Source organism: Acomys russatus, chromosome 5 (assembly GCF_903995435.1).
Source record: "Acomys russatus chromosome 5, mAcoRus1.1, whole genome shotgun sequence".
In the NCBI taxonomy this organism is placed as follows: Eukaryota; Metazoa; Chordata; class Mammalia; order Rodentia; family Muridae; genus Acomys; species Acomys russatus.
Window position 1 is genome coordinate 32,958,219 of NC_067141.1, and position 18,484 is coordinate 32,976,702.

At 45.5% G+C, this 18,484-nt stretch overlaps 1 protein-coding gene across 2 annotated transcripts in view; it reads left to right on the top strand.

Moving 5' to 3' along the window:
• Nucleotides 1–4,505: 4,505 nt before the first annotated feature.
• Osbp (oxysterol binding protein) overlaps nucleotides 4,506–18,484 on the top strand; it is a 31,922-nt gene continuing 17,943 nt past the window's right edge. For both annotated transcript variants that reach the window (XM_051146175.1, XM_051146176.1), the window contains exons 1-4: nucleotides 4,506–4,903; nucleotides 9,645–9,853; nucleotides 13,192–13,442; nucleotides 18,138–18,336. In XM_051146175.1, coding sequence (XP_051002132.1) covers nucleotides 4,542–4,903; nucleotides 9,645–9,853; nucleotides 13,192–13,442; nucleotides 18,138–18,336 — 1,021 coding nt within the window. In that variant the 5' untranslated portion in view covers nucleotides 4,506–4,541. The remainder of the gene's footprint in view (nucleotides 4,904–9,644; nucleotides 9,854–13,191; nucleotides 13,443–18,137; nucleotides 18,337–18,484) is intronic.

Sequence of the window (18,484 nt, forward strand, 5' to 3'; positions counted from 1 at the left end):
GGGAAGCGCACACCTTTTGGGGGGTACCAAGAGGGCATTGGCAGAGGGGGTTAACTAAGGCACAAAGGTAATCCTTTCTGAATGTGGATGGCAGCATTCCGCAGACTGCACAGAGTAAAAGGAGAATAGAAGAAAGCAAGCCCTCACCTCTACAGGCACACACTCTTTCTCCCCTCCTCCCTAGTGACCACTAGCTGAGCTGCCCCCTCCCCCACAGCTATAATGACTGAGAGTCTAAAACAGTGATCCAAAATTAATGTCTTCTCCTTCAGGTTGTTTTTCTCTGGTGTTTTGACTAACACCCAAGACAATTAATATCATAGGGGAGGGCTGGAGAGATGGCTCAGTGGTTAAGAGCACTGACTGCGCTTCCAGCAACCACATGGTGGCTCACAACCATCTATAATGTGATCTGTATACATAATAAATAAATCTTAAAAAAAAGAAAAAAAAATATCATAGGGGAAATCTGTGTCCTGAAGAAGGACGATTGCTACAGCTATGGCCACTGAATGGAGAGAAAGCCTATACAAAGGCACCAGGCAGAGGAAGCCCAGGGACCAGCCAGAGGCCTATAGATCAATTTAATAGAGTGTGGAGACAAAAGCAGGAGAGGAGGTGGAAGGCAGAGATGATGCACTGAAGGGCCTCATCTGCCAGACTGGAAACTCTGAGTTGTATTCTGGAGGTAGTGTGCAGTCACAATAAATCAATTTAGTATTTTTTAAAGTTTTTTGTTTCGTTTTGCTTCTGTTTCTTTGCTGTTTTGTTTTTGGAGACAATTTCTCTATATACCCTGGCTGTCCTGGAACTAGCTCAATAGACCAGACTGGCCTTGAACACAGAGATTTCCCTGCCTCCCAAATGCTGGGAGGAAAGCTATGCCCAGCTGTTTTAAAATCTTTTTGAACAAAAATAAAAGTTGGGACAGAACGAGCATGGATATACTTGGTATGTGAGAAAACCAACCAACCGACCATGCAACACCCCCTCCATTTTTGCTATATTTGCTTTTTAGGTCAACATCTAGGCATGTACATAAACGTGTGTGCACCTTTTAGAGTACATACTAGTGTGATGGCTTACATATATGGAGTGCCTGCCGAAAGGTTCCTTTCTTGAAGGCTTGGTTCCCCCATGTGGTGGATTCAGTCATGGAGAGGTGATTGATTTATGAGGGCTTTAAACTAATCAATAGACTAATCTGTTTTGTTAAATCTTCGTGTTCCTGAATATGTGCATTATGTCTATATAGGAGCCCAAGGAGGGCAAAAGAAACCTAGATCAAAGGATCAAATCCCCTAGAACTGGAGTGCCTCAGGCAGCTGTGAGTCACAGTATGGGTGCTGGATACTGACCCTTAGTCTTCTGTAAGAGTAGTAAACACTCCTACTGCTGAGCCATCACTCCAGCTCCTAAACTAAGGTATTTCATGGAGTCAAAATCTGTATGGACATAGGGAAGAATGGGGCAGACTTGGAGGAGGTAGACCACTGGGAACCTGGCTCTTCTGTTTGCTGTTGGCCAATGAGTAAGGTGCTTTGCTGCAGTACATGCTCCCCATGTCTGTCTCACCACACAGGTCCAAAATGACCCTATGTAGCCCAGGCTGGTCGCTCTCCTGGTGTGTACGGTGCTGCGGGTGGGATCCAGGTTCTTGTGCATGCCAGGCATACCCTCTACCAACTGAGCACCATCCTCAATCCTTAAGTTCACTCTTTAAATATAAATATTTTAAAATCATGTGTCTCTTTGTGGGTACACTCACCTGAATACAGGTACCACGGAAAGCCAGAGGCATTGGCTTTTTGGAGCTGGAGTGACCAGTGACTGTGGGTTTGAGCTGAGAGAAGTGGGTCTCGAGCAGAAAATGTTACAGCCACTGAGCCATCTCTCCAGACCCCACATTCTCCACTTGGCTGCTTCCTTAGAGCTATCATTGCTGCTCTCTCTAGGCCCTATAAACGGGACTTCAGAACTAAAGGCTTTATTTGATTCAGTTTTAATTATTTTGGCAAGAAAATTTCATTCACTGATGGCATTTATACTTGGTGCTGCAAGATCACAGGGACCTCAGAAAAGTGTTGTCTCTGGGATAGTGACGCTAGAGTAGTGGGTTGACATGGGGACAGATCTCCTGGCTTTAACAGTATGTGCGTCTCCTTTGCAATTGCACAGTGAGCCGAGGGACTCATGGCAGCATAGCTCACATTTTTTACATACTTTGCAATTAGTCAAAATTCAAATGTGCTTTATTACATCTGCATGATTATAATGTCGCTCCCTTTTTTCCTCCTTTTGTTGTTTCCTGTAGATTTGTTGTTGTTGTCTTTGTTTGTTTGTTTTGAGCTTTTGTTGTTGTTGTTTTTGGTGGGGTTTTTTTTTTGTTTGTTTGTTTTTTGAGACAGGGTTTCTCTGTGTAACCTTGGCTGTTCTGGACTCACTTTGTAGACCAGGCTGGCCTTGAACTCACAGCAATACGCCTGTCTCTGCGTCCTGAGCGCTGGGATTAAAGGCATGCATGCCTGGTTTCCTGTAAAGGCTTTTAACCAAGGTGAGAAATCAGGTTTTCCAAAACAGGTTAGGTTATTGCTGTCTTTCTTTATTTTGAGACAGGATTTCTCTGTGTGTATCCTTGGCTGTCCTGGAACTGACACTGTTAAACACCAGGCTGGCCTTGAACTCAGAGATCTGCCTCCCTCTAGCTCTTGAGTGCTGGGATTAAAGGCATGTACCATCACCTACTCTGCTTACATTATTTTCATTTTGTTTTTCGAGATAGGGCTTCTCTGTGTAACAGCCCAGGACTCACTTTGTAGACCAAGCTGGCTTCGAACCCACAGAGATTTCTCCCAAGGGCTGGGATTAAAGGCATGTGCCACAACATCTGGATGTGCCACAACTTCTGGCTAGATTACTTTCTTGACATTGATGAGGAAAATAATTTTTTACAGAATCTAAAAGCAACTCCTAGGGCTAGAGAAACGGTTAAACATGTTTCCTGCTCTTCTAGAGGGCAAGAAATCAATATCCAGTATCCCTATGGGTTGGCTACATAAACTAACTTCAGCCCCAGGGGCTCTTATGCCCTCTTCTGGCATCCACAAGTACCTGTACATAGGTATACACACACACACACACACACACACACACACACACACACACACACACACAGAAGAAATTATAAACTCGAACTGCTAAAATATAACAGGTGTTGGATTCCCTAAAGTACAGGTTTTGGTTATTTTTGTAATAATAATTTACAACAGCCCAATGCTACACTAGTTACTGAATTTGTGACCCCAACACAGGCTGTAATTAAACTGACCAAATCTAATCATTCAACACCCAGTACCAAACAAAATAACAAACAAGTGGATTATTTGTGTAGTTACCACACTAAACCTAACAAGGGCCTTTAGATCTGGAAAAGAGCTATAAAAGTAGGGAGGTGTTTGCAATCTATTCTCCCAGGAAACTAGGTCGGCAACTAGATGGTCAGGATTAATAGAAGCGTATGACAATCTAGAATGAAGAGAAAGAGGGTAAGGCAGGGAAGGGAATGGGGTGGGCGTTGGGGGCGTCGTGGGTCCAGGATACAACCGAGGAAGCTCTCCCTGTGCTCTTCAGGAAGTAGGACACAAGAAGGGAATTCCTAGGAGCACCCAGGAGCCACCCATCTCTCTCTATCGAAACCATCTGCAAGTCTTAATTCAGAAGGAGGGAATCCCACAACACGCCCACATCTAAGAGCATTTACAGAGGTCCACCACTTCCTAAAAGCAGCAAACAGGCTTGGGTAAGGCCCACTCGTGAATCCACAGATTTATTTGCTATTTCGCCCGGCCCAGGCGAAATTTCACTGACAATTTCCAGAACCAATCATCTCCAATCATAGCCCCGCCTTTCTATCGACAAGTAAAAGACATAGATACTAGCCAATAAAAAATAAGAATGAGGAAGTGAAGTCGGGACTCTGCCCCATTTACCTCAATGCGTTCAGTAATTGGTAGAAAGGTTTGAGCAGCTGACATTAACCACCAATCCGAAAGGGCGGAAAAGGATGAAGCGCAGAGCGAGGGGCGGGGGTGACGTGGCAATGACAGAAGCATAAACTGAAACGACTGACGGAAATGTTAGCCAATCGGAGGCCAAACCGGCCGGGCGCTCTGCATTCTACCATCCGTGGACTTCAGGAAAGCACCAATGGTCTTGTAGATCTGCCTGATTGGCTTTCCTTTCAGCTAATCGAAAGCAGTCCTGGAGGATGCGTCGCACCCCGAGCTTTTCACTGGGCGGAGTAGCATGACAGGCCCGAGAGACATGCCAATGTCCGCGGGGTCTTCCGCAAATGACACTTGGCGGCACCAATCGCCGCCCTCCTTCCCGGCGGCCGAGCCCTCCTTCCCGCGGCGGGGCTGGCGGGGCGGGGACGCTGCGCGGCGGCGGCTGAAGCGCTAGCCGTGTTGGGCGCTCCGGGCGGCGGCGGCGGCGGAGCTCGTAGGCGGTTCCGGTCGTGTCTCTCCGGGCGGCGGCGGCTCATGGCGGCGACCGAGCTGAGAGGAGTGGTGGGGCCGGGCCCGGCAGCCATCGCGGCTCCGGGAGGCGGCGGCGCGGGTCCGCCCGCGGTGGGAGGCGGCGGCGGCGGACGCGGGGACGCGGGGCCCGGCTCCTCCGGGGTGGCGGCGACGGCCGCGGCGGCTGCGGGCGGCCCGGGGCCCGGGGCTGGGGGAGTGGCGGCAGGCGGCCCGGGCTCTGCACCGCCAGCCGCGGGCTCGGGCGGTTCGGGCGCCGGGAGCTCGGGCTCGGCTAGAGAGGGCTGGCTCTTCAAATGGACCAATTACATCAAAGGCTACCAGCGGCGATGGTTCGTGCTGAGCAACGGGCTCCTGAGCTACTACAGGTAACTGCTTCCGGGGCGCCGCGCTCACCTGGCTTCCCCTAGTACAGCCCACGGACCCGCGCTGTCACTCCCCGCCGGCGGGCTTCGCAGCCAAGGTCGCCCTGGGTCCCTATCTGTCACCTGTACAGGTTGACAGCTTGCACAAGTCAGAACCTTCTGATTTGACAAGCGGCTCCCGTCCCCGCCGTCACCCGTCCCTGGTGCCTCATCTGCCTCCATCTCTGGGTCTTTCCTGTCAGCAATTGTTTGGAGAGCATCTGCTCTGCCATTGTATTTCTGCTACCACGTGGGTGCAATCGCTAATTCTGCAAGTAAGGCACTGTTGTGAGGCTGGAGGGGCACAGAGCCTGGGCACTGTCCCTCCCTGGAACTTAACAGTGGAAGTTCCAACTCCTAGCTTTTTGTGCTCCCGTCTCAAAAATTCAAGGTTTCTGATATATCTGCCCTTGAGACATCAGAACACCACACACAGGGAGCCTTTGGGAGGCAGTTTTACCTCTCTAAGCATGCACTTACTTTCTGCGTCTGGACAGCCCAGAATGTGTACTTCACCATAGCGTTTACTGTTGCTTGCCCCACCTCCTACCAAGTGAATGATTGTGTTATCCAGCAGTTCCGTGCTCTTTTTAGTTTTACTTAAGATGAAGTTTTATTAAAGGAAGAATGCGTGTTTTTGAACTGTATACTTACCATGACTCATAACATGGTCATAACACATCACACTTCGGGGCTTGTATTACTAGACAGAGGTGCTGAGAGGTGATTTGGGGATGGGTCATAAGCATTGCCAGTGGCTGTGCATTGTGGCTCGCATACAACATTTCAGTCAGAGCTCATAGATCACCCATCTCCCTGGGAGGTAGGACATGTTCCTGACAAGGAAGCGGACTTAGCATGAGCTTCCAGGGTCTTGGAGAAATCAACATTTGAAACTACTGTTCATACCAACAAAACCTAAAACCTAGGTTAGTGTTACACGAACCAAGTAGATCCAGAGATAATTACCTAAAACACAGTTTATAGAGTGTGGTTACAGTGTGCTTCATTAGAAAAGTACACGAGTGTACCTTTAAGAGGAATTTGCTTCGAATAATGCCGTGTCTGAATGAAATCTCTTCCCAAAGGCCATCCAGTTCGGGAACTCAGTTTCACCAGTAGTCACCCTGCTGTCAAAAGGCTCAAAGGTGAACAAATAACTTTCTCATGAGCAGAGTTGGTTTGTCTCTTAGTCTTAAGGAAAGCTTGAAGAGTTGGAGGTTGTTGGTGGGAACGTTCTTATCTCTCCAAAACCAAAGAGATGCCTCAGATAGCTCATCCTCGATGCGTAAGCAGCAGTGGTTATGAGTAGGTGTAGCATCTGCATTGTTATATTCTGAATTAATTTTAATGTAACCCTTTGTCCTGCTCACCTAGAACTCAGTGTAAGATTATAACACATCTAAAGTTTCCGTTGGACCCAGAGTTTCTTCTTTTCCATCTATCCAAGCTTATGTCTTGTTTTAATTGATTATTATTCTAATGTTCAGTTGATTCATATCCTGACTTGGTTCATAAATCTCTAATAACACTGATGCCCCATTTTCAAAACTTGTACATTAAGGGCTAAGCATGGTGATAGCAAGCCTTTAATCCCAGCAAAGGGCAGAGGCAGGTAGATCTCTATGAGTTTGAAGCATCCTGGTCTCCACAGTAAGTTCCAGGACAGCCAGACCTGTGTAGTGAGACTCTGTCTCCATAAAATAAAAATTGTACATTATCCAAGGGCTTTAAATTTGTGTGGTCTTGGGCTGGAGAAGAGCAGTTCCTGTACATACATAAATGCAGGCAAAAGACACAAAGAAAAGCTTTTTAAAAATTAATTTCTTTGATCTTTTTAATCCAGACAAGTTCTTAAATTATTTACTTTGCAGGCTACTTGATTGTTCAATATAAATCTTGATCAGTGTTGACCTTGGATATTAATAACTTACCTGGCTGGGCATGATGGCTCACGCATTAATCACAGCACTCTTGAGGCTGTGAGTTGAGGCCAGCATGGTCTACAAAGGGAGCCCAGGACAGCCAGGGTCACACCAAACCAAACCAAAACAAAAGCCTTACCTGTTGAAAACCAAACCAAAACAAAAGCCTTACCTGTTGCTATCTCTGCATATTTGTTGCTACTTTTGCTTTCTTTCTCACAATAGATGACTCCACATCAAACTCCTTCCAAAACATACCAAAAGATGCCATTAGCCTGTCCTTGTCAACTAGGATCGTCCCGCTGACAAAGAACTCAATCAGCAGGGTCCACTTTCTCAATCTCTGCATCACCCCACGCCTCCAGAATTTCAGTGACATACCTCCTTCCTACTGAAGTGGCAGTCTACTATTCCTAACAGGGTGCTGTGACCCCCCCCCCATCACCTTCCTAGAATTACTATATTAGTCATCCCGCCTTTGATTGTCATATGTCTTTTCTGTGTGCCATTTTCAGAATACCTTTTTCCTTCATAGATTCCATCCTCTGATGACAGAGAAGAACAGACATGAGCAAGCCTTCCCTTTATCTTTCTTATACTTTACCTAGATGCCCCATAACTTTTTTTTCTTTCTTTCTCTAGCTCTGGCTGTCCTGGACTCTCTTTGTAGACCAAGCTGGCCTCAAACTCACAGAGATCTCCCTGCCTCTGCCTCTAGAGTGCTGGGATTAAAGGCGTGCACCACCATGGCCAGCATAACTTACTTTTTTATACAGAATCCCAGGTCTCTCAAAAGCACCCCTGGCAGGCAATAGTAAGTTTTCCTTCCAGCTTCTAGAGATTAAATTGTTATTTCATCTGGCCCTTTCAGGCAAGAACCTTCTAGCCAGAAAATATCCATGAATCGTGTAATGACTTAAGAACTTCCTCTCTGAATCTTTCCTGCCTCTGTTCTACACATGTATACCCATAGATGTGTTTGCCTGAGCCTAAGAGCTCTGCTCAAGCCTGCTTCCCTCCCAGTGTCCCTTGATTTCTGTTAAACAGCTATAGTCTGTGTATTATCTGAAAAACTTTTTTGGTGCGTGAAGATGGTGGAGACCCAACAGATCCTAGGAGGCAGTTAGTGGACAGTGCCAATAAACAGGCCTGTGGTAAAAGGACAAGAAGTAAGGGTAAACTGGCCTTCAGCTGTGGGTCTGTAATTCAGTATGCATTATTCATAGTGTAACTGAAGCTTGGGGGTGGGAGGTAAGAATAGAAAAAGCAGGGATTCATGTTACAGTGTGGCAGGTGCAGGCCATGGAAAATGGCCAGTCCTTGGAGACCCTCACCCCACCCTGTGGTCCCTTATTGCTCATTAGTACATTTAAGAAAGAAGAAATGTTGCACCTGATGGAGTGAACAACGACGATTCTATCTTAAGGGCAGTAAACACACTTTCTCAAACACACTAACCCTTAGTGCCTGGGAAAGGGTGTGTGCCGTTTCTGGCATGTAGGAATTCTGGATGTGCCAGGTGTGTTTGGCTGCCTGGCTCTGCTGCTTTGTACTGTAGTAAAGGACTTTGACCTCTTTGTGTTCCGAGTTGGACAGGGACACTGAAGCTTCAACTCAAAGGTCCCCAGGCATAGCCAGTGTAGTGAAGCAGTTTTCTCTGTATGCTCAGTAGTGCTGGGAGTTTGATGTGAATTTTGATATTTTATGTCAAGTGCTTCGTAGCTTGTTGTCACCAAGTAGTGTTGTAAAGTTCAGAAGTCGGTTTATTAATAGAACTGTCAGAAGAGATTGGGGAGATTTTTACACCCAGTCCTCTCGAGTGCAGACCTGCTGAGTCTCTCCTGGCTATTAATAGCATGGCTTAGGAGTTCCCACCAACAAAAGTCTGGAACTTAGGAAACTAAAATTTTCAGAAAGATTATAATGTCTGGTGATTCTTGTGCGGTTATTCTTTCTTTATTGTCTCAGCCAGGTAGTTATTCTTATTCCTTATCATTTGAACCATACCCAATATTTATTAGTCTAATCACTTAAAGTTTGCCTTTTATAACCTTCTGCGATATAACCCTAACTGTGACATGACAGTTCTCCTTTGGGCTGCTTTACAGTGAGGGGGTGGCTCGGTATAAAAATGGAGCTATTCTTCGAGAATGAAAGTGTCAAGATTTTTTGTTGCACAAGGTTATTAAGTGTTTTATAACTTGCTAAGTTAAAAAGTAGTTTCTGACTGCAAATGGGCATGACGGAGCTTTGGGAGGTGAAGGGGCTATTCACACCTGGGTTGTGGTAGTGGTTGCACTATTGTATCCACTTGTCAAAACTCATTCAGTTGTACCTAATTAACTGCTGAATTACTATTTCCTGCAATTCTAGTTCAGTAAAGACTTTTTTTCAAGACAGGTTACTCTGTGTAGCCTTGGCTGTCCTAGACTCTCTTTGAATACCAGACTGACCTCGAACTCACAGAGATCCTCCTGCCTCTACCTCCCCAAGTGCTGGGATTACAGGTGTTTGCCAGCCTGCCCAGCAAGACTGTATTTTTAAAAGCTAATTTTAAGAGGAACGGTGGGGCGGTAACTCACAAACAATGCTTACAGTCTCTGAAAGCCATTTCCCACTGCTTAAATTTCCAAGGCTTGTTTAAAGGAAATATAACAAGAATTTGTTGATTCATAAGACTACTTAATTTTCAGAGTGCTCAGAGTTATGAACAAAACTACGAGCAGAGCAGGGCAGATGCCGGCTGCCCTTCTCTTTAGCCTTTTCATCTTGTACGGCAGATCCAAGGCAGAAATGAGACACACCTGCCGTGGTACCATCAACCTCGCCACAGCCAACATCACTGTGGAGGACTCTTGCAACTTCATCATTTCCAATGGCGGTGCTCAGACCTACCACTTGAAGGCCAGTTCGGAAGTAGAGAGGCAGCGCTGGGTGACAGCCTTGGAACTGGCCAAGGCCAAGGCTGTGAAGATGCTGGCCGAATCAGGTACACAGCAAAGGAACACTGACCTAGGAAACACAGAGTTTTTGCAACTCTGACCACAGTGTATCTTTTGATTATGTTCTATGCTTTAGCTATCCCAAGCTTTTCATTGTATGTTATTTTTCTTGAATAGTGGTTCTAAACTGAGTTCAGTCCTGCACATACACACACATGACATTTGGTAATGTCTGGAGATATTTTTAGTTAAAATAATGGAAGCTGGGGTGTTATTGACAATCAGAGAGTAGAAGCCAAAGATACCCCTCAATTTCCTGTAAGGCACAGAAGCACTCTTGTCCTCCAACAAAGAGTCAGCTTGCTGAAATTGAAAAACCGTGGTCCTAAAGATAGGACATAGCACTTATGCTTTTAAAAACTTCTTTTTAGGGCTAGAGAGATGACTCGGAGGTTAAGAGCACTCTCTGTTCTTCCAGAGGTCCTGAGTTCAATTCCCAACAATCACATGGTGGCTCACAGCCATCTATAATGAGATATGATGCCCTCTTCTGGCATGCAGGTATACATGCAGGCAAAAACCTGTAGACATAATAAATAAATACATAAATTAATTAATTAACCTTAAAAAATAAAACAACCAAACCAAACAAAAACCACATTAAAAATCTTTTCTGATTCAGGGTCTTACTGATAGTGCTGGGTGGCCTGGAACACCATCCTCTTGCTTCTGCTTCCTGAGTGTAGGACTAAAGACATTCTCCACTATGCCTGGTACCTGGCTGTCCTTTTGGTGTTTTATTTGTTTAATTTTTAATATTTATTTTTATTTTACATGCATTGGTTTTTTGTCTACGTGTATGTCTGTGTGAGGGTGTCAGAACACTTGGAACTCGAGTTGCTGACAGTTATGAACAGTCAGTGTGAGTGCTGGGAATTGAACCTGGGTCCTCTGAAGTGCAGCCAGTGTTCTTAACTGCTGAGCTATCTCTCTAGCCTCTTATGCTTTTGTTTTTAATGTCAGTTGACTTTCTTAAATATTTGAGACACAGTTACTTTAGTAGCTCAATATTAGGAAACTTACAACTCATAGTTTGGACGTATGCACATTTTTCTTCCCTCTGTCTATAGTTTAAGATGACCTTGAACTCCTGATTCTTCCGCCTCCACCTCTCAAGTGCGGGAATTTCAGGCCTGGCTTCTAGTTTATTTGTTAAAGTTGTAACAGTCTTGATAGATGACCCAGAAACAGTTTTATCAGGGTTGGAGAGATGGCTCAGTGGTTAGGAGTGCATCGTGTTCTTGTGGAGGATGGATTTCAGTTCTCAGCACTCGTGTCAGGAAGCTTACAAGCACCTGTGTGGCCAGCTCAAGAGGATCAGCTGCCTCTGACCAATAAGGGCATGCACACAGTTTAAAGTAGTAAAATTGAATCTTTTTTTTTCTAATGAGTTCCCCCCTCCCCCGTAAAGAAAATGATAGGATTTGCCCTCAAGATACTGATAGTCATACTGAGCTTGCTCACTGGCAGAGAACTGAGATGGTCAGCTTGGCTTTTGCTTGCCACTTGCTTAGCTTCCATCATTTTCCATGCTGTGTCTAATATCTATTAAACCATGAAAGGAAACTTCATTGCTTTTTCCATTTTGTTGTGACAGGTTATGTTTTGATCTTGGCCCCTGCCTCTGTCCAGCAGAGAGGACAGGTCTTTTCTTGTTCCTTTTGTTTAATTTGAATACTGATGTTAGCTCCACAAAGGAGTGACACTGCTGGAAAAACAGTCTATAGTGAGAAACTGTTCAGTCCAAGGCTGATGGTGAGAGGTAGGGAGAGTCCTACTTGATTTGTGATTTGAGAGCTATCTTGTTTTGCTTTTAGAGTGGTTCTAGGGCCAAATAAGTTCATCATGAAGTTTAGCTCTCCTTCAGAGAAAAAAAAATTAATAGAGCTTTGAAAGAAACTACTTGGCATTTCTCAATCTATTTTGCAGAGGGCCTGGCACCCTAAAGATAATGATGGATTTGGTGGATAAAGGTTGTTTTAGCACTCTTGCATATAAAAACACTGAAAGTGATATGAGTACTGTGAGAAACAATTTTACAGAGCTTCTCCCCTCATCTAATTAAATGGATAAAGTTACCCATCTCTAGAAGTTGCTCTACAATTCTCAACCCACCCTAAAGGTAATGGTGGATTGACAATAATCATTAGTTTGGATTCTATTGGAATCTTCAAGCTTATGTTTAAAAGCTCATTGAAGTTCAATTGGTAAGAGTGCTTGCCTGTTACGCATGAAGCCTTTGATTTCCAGAACTGCATAAGCTAGGTGTGGTGGTTGTACCTTTCAGGAAGTGGAAACATGAGGATCAAGAGTTCAAGGTCATCCTGGGCTATGTAGGAGTTCAAAGCTAACCTGAGCTTCATGGGAAGCTGCCTCAAAAAAGACTTGGAAGACTGAGTTGTATGTTCCTATTTCTAAGAGCCATTCAGTTTGCCATAATATCCTCTCCATCAGTGGATCTTAAACTCCAGCGTACATTAGGAACCACACTGGCTGCAATTAGAAACACAGGTTTGGGCCCAGTGAGATGGCTTAGCTGGTGAAGGCACTTGCTGCCAAGCCTGACCACCTGAATTCTATTTCTAAGATCTGTGTAGTGGAATGAGAGAACTGACTTCAAAAATTGTTCTCTGACATGCACATGCACACAAGTAGTCCACGTACCCTACCCCAGACATATACATATAATTACAAGCAATTTTTAAAGATAAATGCAGGTTCCCAGGCCTTGACTCTCAGCATCTGAATCTAAATTTCTAGGGGTGGGACTTGAGACTGTATCTTTATGATGTGTCTCAAATCTGTATAGTGTAGGCCATGGGCCATGCTGTAGAGCAGTGGTTCTCAACCTTCCTAATGCTATGAAGTTCCTCATGTTGTGGTGACCCCCAACCGTATATAATATTATTTTTGTTGCTATTTCATAACTGGAATTTTGCTACTGTTCTAAATCTTTTTTGTTTGTTTGTTTGTTTTGTTTTGTTTTGTTTTTTGAGACAGGGTTTCTCTGTGTAGCCTTGGCCATCCTGGACTCACTTTGTAGACCAGGCTGGCCTCGAACTCACAGCGATCCACCTGCCTCTGCCTCCCGAGTGCTGGAATTAAAGGCGTGTGCCACCACGCCCGGCTGTTCTAAATCTTAATGTAAATATCTGATATGTGACAAACGGCTGAAATAGAGGAATCCTCTGGAATGGCCAGCCCTCAGCTGCTCAGTTGCTCAACATGCACATGGTGAAGCATGGTTTTCTTGGAGCAGAGCAGATAGGTCTCCAACTTTCAGTCCTGATCCTGGAGGCAGAACTAACCCTTGGCATCCCTACAGATGAATCAGGAGATGAAGAGTCTGTCTCACAAACTGACAAGACTGAGCTCCAGAACACCCTCCGAACACTCTCCAGCAAAGTGGAGGACCTGAGCACGTGCAATGACTTGATAGCTAAGCATGGCACCGCACTGCAGCGTTCCCTCAGTGAGCTGGAGTCCCTGAAGCTGCCTGCCGAGAGCAACGAGAAAATCAAACAGGTCAACGAACGAGCCACACTCTTTAGGATAACATCCAATGCCATGATCAATGTGAGTAAAGATGGTACCCCTCTGGCATTTTGACACTTCCTCTCTGAAATGTAGTGCTTTCCCGACCTCTTGGAACTAGGGGAAAGCACTGACTATACCAGGTCTTGCTTTGATGATCAGGTACTTTAAGTTCTATTGTCTGTTGCATGAAACAGGACTGTCTGCCCTGCTGGAAGGTGCTCAGCTCAAGGGTCAGAAGGACATTGCACCAGCCAGGAAGTGGTGCAGAGTCCAGTGGTGCAGCCTTCTTTGCCTGAGTTGTAGGGTATCTGGGGTGCTATTAGTTGGGTCCTGAACGTCCTTCATTTGTGGTTTTGCTTCTTTGCTCTTTTTTTCCTAACCAAATTGGTCAGAGCTGAAAGATCCTCTTGAATCTTTTGCACTGGTGTGTTCTTTCTCTTCCTCTCTCCTTGGAGTCAGACCCTGCATGGCTAAGGCACCCTGCATTCAGACTGCTGTGGCGAGCAAGGCCTGGCTCAAGCACTAGTTCACTGTTAGTTAGCCTTTGGTTCTGGAATGCTCCACGTGGCACTAGAAGACTGGATAAATGCACAGTTCGCTGGCCTTAGTGATGTATTTCTGGGTATGAAAGGTACACCAGGTTTTACAATGCTGTTTTTCCTCTCCTGCTAACTGATTCTCACCTGACAGGTTGTTTTCGCTCCCTTGCACATAAAAACGCTGAAGGACATTTCATAAGTGAGCCAAGTATTCTGTGAGAAACGGTTTTTCTGAGCATCTCCCTCGTCTAATTAAATGGGTAAAGTGCCGGATTTTCTTTGTGCAGGGAATGACTGAGAAGAGCTGGTCTCCTGTGATGCTGGTGACCAGTTTTCTCAGTTTGCGTCCTTGTTAAGTGGTGGCAGTTGTGTTAACTTTTATTTTAATATCTTACCCTTGATTTTAAGTGTTAAACACCTTCAGGGCTCTGATTCACCCCAGCCAGAAAGAAGACAAACGAATTTATCTTAGGGATTTAAGGAAGGTTAGCCACCAGCAGGTCCATGCTGATTCGGGTGTTCAGTGACCAGGAAACCTGATAATTCCACAAACCAATGACCCATGGTAAATATGTAGACTTTATATTTTGTGCTTTATGTGTATGGGTGTTTTGACTACAAGTATTTTGTGCACCTCTGGGTGCCTGTGTAGGTCAGAAAAGGGCATCAGATCCCTGGGAATGGAGTCGCTGATGGTCATAAACCATCCACTCTACAGATGCTGAGAAAGGAACCCAGGTTCTCTAATTGTTATCACTCAACTCAACTTTCTGATGGTCTTCTCCCCTTCCCCGCCCGCCCTCACCCCACCCCCCAGGGTTTCTCTGTGTAGCATTGGCTATCCTGGACTCACTTTGTAGATCAGGCTGGCCTTAAACTCACAAAGATCTGCCTGCCTCTGCCTCCCAAAGTGTTGGGATTAGAGGCATGTGCCATTGTGCCTACCTGACAGTGTTCTTCTAAATAAAACACTCCTGCTTTATAAAACCAAAACCTTCTTTAGCCTTTCTCTTAGAAGTTGCTCATCTGGCCAGGCATGGTGGCACACGCCCTTAATCCCAGCACTTGGGAGGCAGAGGCAGCTGTATCTGTGAGTTCGAGGCCAGCCTGGTCTACAAAAGGATGTCCAGGACAGCCAGGTCTGTAGAGAAACCCTGTCTCAAAAACAAAAACAAAACCCCAACAACAACAAACAAACAAACAAACAACAACAACAACAAAAAAACCAAAAAGAGAGAGAGAGAGGAAAAAAAGAAAAAAGAAACTGCTCATCTTTGTTTTTCGGAAATTATTTATCCCCAGGTTCTAGGTTATGTTAGGAATGATCTCTTGGAAGTTAGAGACAGCTTTCAGGAGGGGACTGTAGCTGTGTGGTAGAGTGGTAGGCCTAGCATGCTCCAGGCCCTGGGCTCAATCCAACAACTTGATAAACGTAAGCTGCTCTCTTCCACTTTGCTTTCTTGTCCACTGCCTGTGTCCCTGTCATCATCTTGTTGTTGCCCAAACTGCACTTTTTATCCTTGTGTGGTTATAACAGCAGGGCTTTAAATGCAGTATGCATACTAAAAATAAGCCAAGTATGGTGACACATGTCTATAATCTCAGCACTCTGGAGGCATAGGTAGGAGGAACAAGAGTTCAAAGCCAATGTGAGCAGCTACATGCCTGTCAGAATAGATGTAGGCAGCATATTGTGGGAGTTCAGTGTATACTAGGAAGGCTAAAGAAGCTAACACTTGAACTAAATGGGAGTATGAAAGTCTTCCTAGAAAGAAGGCAGTATGGACTTGGGACTTGGACTCCAACTGTGTTCTTCTTGTCTGCATAACCCAGGGAACCCTACCTGTTCTCTGACCTGTTTCTTGTCTGTAAATGTGTGGAAACTAGTAGCTCTTTCACAGTGTTGTTGAAAAACTTTAGGTCATGTATTTGAAATGCTCAGCAAAGTGCCTGGCTGTACAACTGACCCTTGATACATTTTTATTTTATTGTGATGTTTGAGACAAGATTTTTCTGTGTAGCTCTGCCTGCCCTAGAACTTGCAATATAAGCCAGGCTGGCCTCGAACTCACAGAGGTCTGTCTGCCTCTGCCGCCCTCGTGCTGAGATCAAGGATGGACACTACTGTGCCCAGGGGTTCTTGCTACATTTTAACTATTATCAGCATTATTAAAAGAGAATGAGGAAGAGGAATCGGTGGGAGTAGAAATGTGGCATGTGTGGACAGTTCTCCTCAGAGCTGGGAGCTGCTGGTGACTGCTGGAGCTGAGGCTCGAGTGAAGATTTGGGCCAGTGCAGATTCAGATGAGTGGGCTTAGTGACAGAAGAGGCTGAGGCCAGTGTCAGGAAAGCAAGTTGTATGACTCCTGGCTTAGTGAGAGCTCTGTGTGAAGAGTGACGGCTCTGAGGTGGTCTCTGTGTTGGTATTTGTTCATTTACAGACAAAGTATGTGAAGCACAGTCCTCACTAGATAGCAGGAAAGAGCTGTGATTTGAAGCCAACCAACCCAATTCCAGATGTGTGCTCCACTGCCTCCACTCTGGAGGGCTGGAAAGAGATTACAGACTCCAGAATATTACGGTAGAGTCACTAGGACTTGATATTGGATGCGAGGAAGGAAGCAAAAACTAAAAGAGACTCCCCATAGGCTTGAGCAGCTTGAAAGGCTCTGGAACTGCTGTGGGCTGGAGAAACTCAAAGGAAGAAACAAGAGGCAGCACGAGAATGTGGTGAGTCAAGCGTGAGACCCACTGATTTTGAAGTTACTTAGAGCCATTGAATAGGCACTTGGATATTCTGGTCTGAAACGCAGACAGTCCAATTTGGAATCACTGATTTAGTAGCCTGGTGGACCTGTAAGCAATTGTTGAAACCATGGGAGCAGACATTCTAATAGAACCTTTTAGTTTCTCTGTAACAGGGAATACACTTTTAAGCTTACATTGGTTCCTTCCTTCATTTATTTATTAAGCAAACTTTATGAGGCTCCTACTATGTGTTAAGGAGCTGGAGACCTGTATACAAATAAGCTGTAAAATGAGTTTTAAAGTTGCTTGTGATCCCTCTGGAGAGATAGAAACTCAGTCATGATACTGCTGTGCGTGTGTTAGGTGGAAGTATGCTGAAACTGGTAAGGAGATGGGAGAAACAATCGGCTTCTTAGGAGAGTGGGTGTCAAGAGGTACCATTTGTCCCCTTTCTTAGAGAGAGGGGAGAGGGAAGAGCAGTGCAGGCAGAGTGAGTAGCATATGCCTAAGCTGTTAGGGCTGGAAGAAAGCTATGTGCCAGTGAACACAGCGTGGCTGTGTAGTAGGGTAGAGAGGTAACGTCTGCCGGGAGAGGAGGATTGGGGTGTTTGGGGGCCATACTTGGGAGGGCCCTTTGTGATGTAACGAGTAATTACGGTTTGATCCTAACCGTGAGCAGTCAGTAAAGAGACTGAGACAGTCAGATTTGTGGGGCTTGTTTGTTTACATCCCATCTTTGATTCATCAAGTAGAGGTTGGTTGGTTGTTTTTTTTTTTCTTGAGACAGGGTTTCTCTGTGTATTCTGGCTGTCCTGGACTTGCTTTGTAGACCAGGCTGGCCTCAAACTCACAGAGATTCATCTGCCTCTGCCTCTGCCTCTGCCTCTGCCTCTGCCTCTGCCTCTGCCTCTGCCTCTGCCTCTGCCTCTGCCTCTGCCTCTGCCTCTGCCTCCCAAGTGCGGGGATTAAAGGCGTGCACCACAACCGCCTGGCTAGTTGTTCTAATTTTTAAGATCAATTGTTTCCTAAGTGACATTTCTACTCTTGAGTTAGTGCATATTCTTTTTTCAGTGTCTCGGTCCTCAGCTTTGGGTTATATGAATTTATTGAAAATTTATTGGTTTATTGAAAGTGCTTGTCAGGCACACATGCCCTTTATCTTTCAGCTGGTAGCCCTCTGGGTGCAATTCACATGCCCACCCCTTGTGCTGCTGCCACGAATGCCTTGTCTGGGTTTGCTGCTCACTTGGTATTTGCTTGGTCCTCGTGACCAGGAAAATTGGAGACCTATGACAGCAGTGTTCACTCTTTCCCAAGTCTGACCTTGATTGCAGCACAGAGCAGGAAGTATTTAATTGTCATATGCCTTCTCATGTTCCCAGAATAAGGTGACTTCATGCCGAGTGTGACTAATTAAAGTGACATAACCAACACTTTCTCTGTACAGGCCTGCAGAGATTTCCTCATGTTAGCCCAGACTCATAGTAAAAAGTGGCAGAAGTCACTACAGTATGAAAGAGACCAGCGTATCCGACTGGAAGAGACTCTTGAGCAGCTGGCAAAGCAGCACAATCACCTGGAGAGAGCCTTCCGGGGAGCCACAGTGCTGCCGGCAAACACCCCGGGCAGTGCCGGCTCTGCTAAAGGTGGGACACTTGGCTCTTACGTAGCTGTTCCTATATGACCCAGGCTGTGTCTGCAGCTGACAGAAGAAACTCTCCACAGTTGCTGGCTCATGTGGGATGCATTTGGAGCTGTTGATTTCTTTTGGCTTTTCCACTGCTTTCTACCATT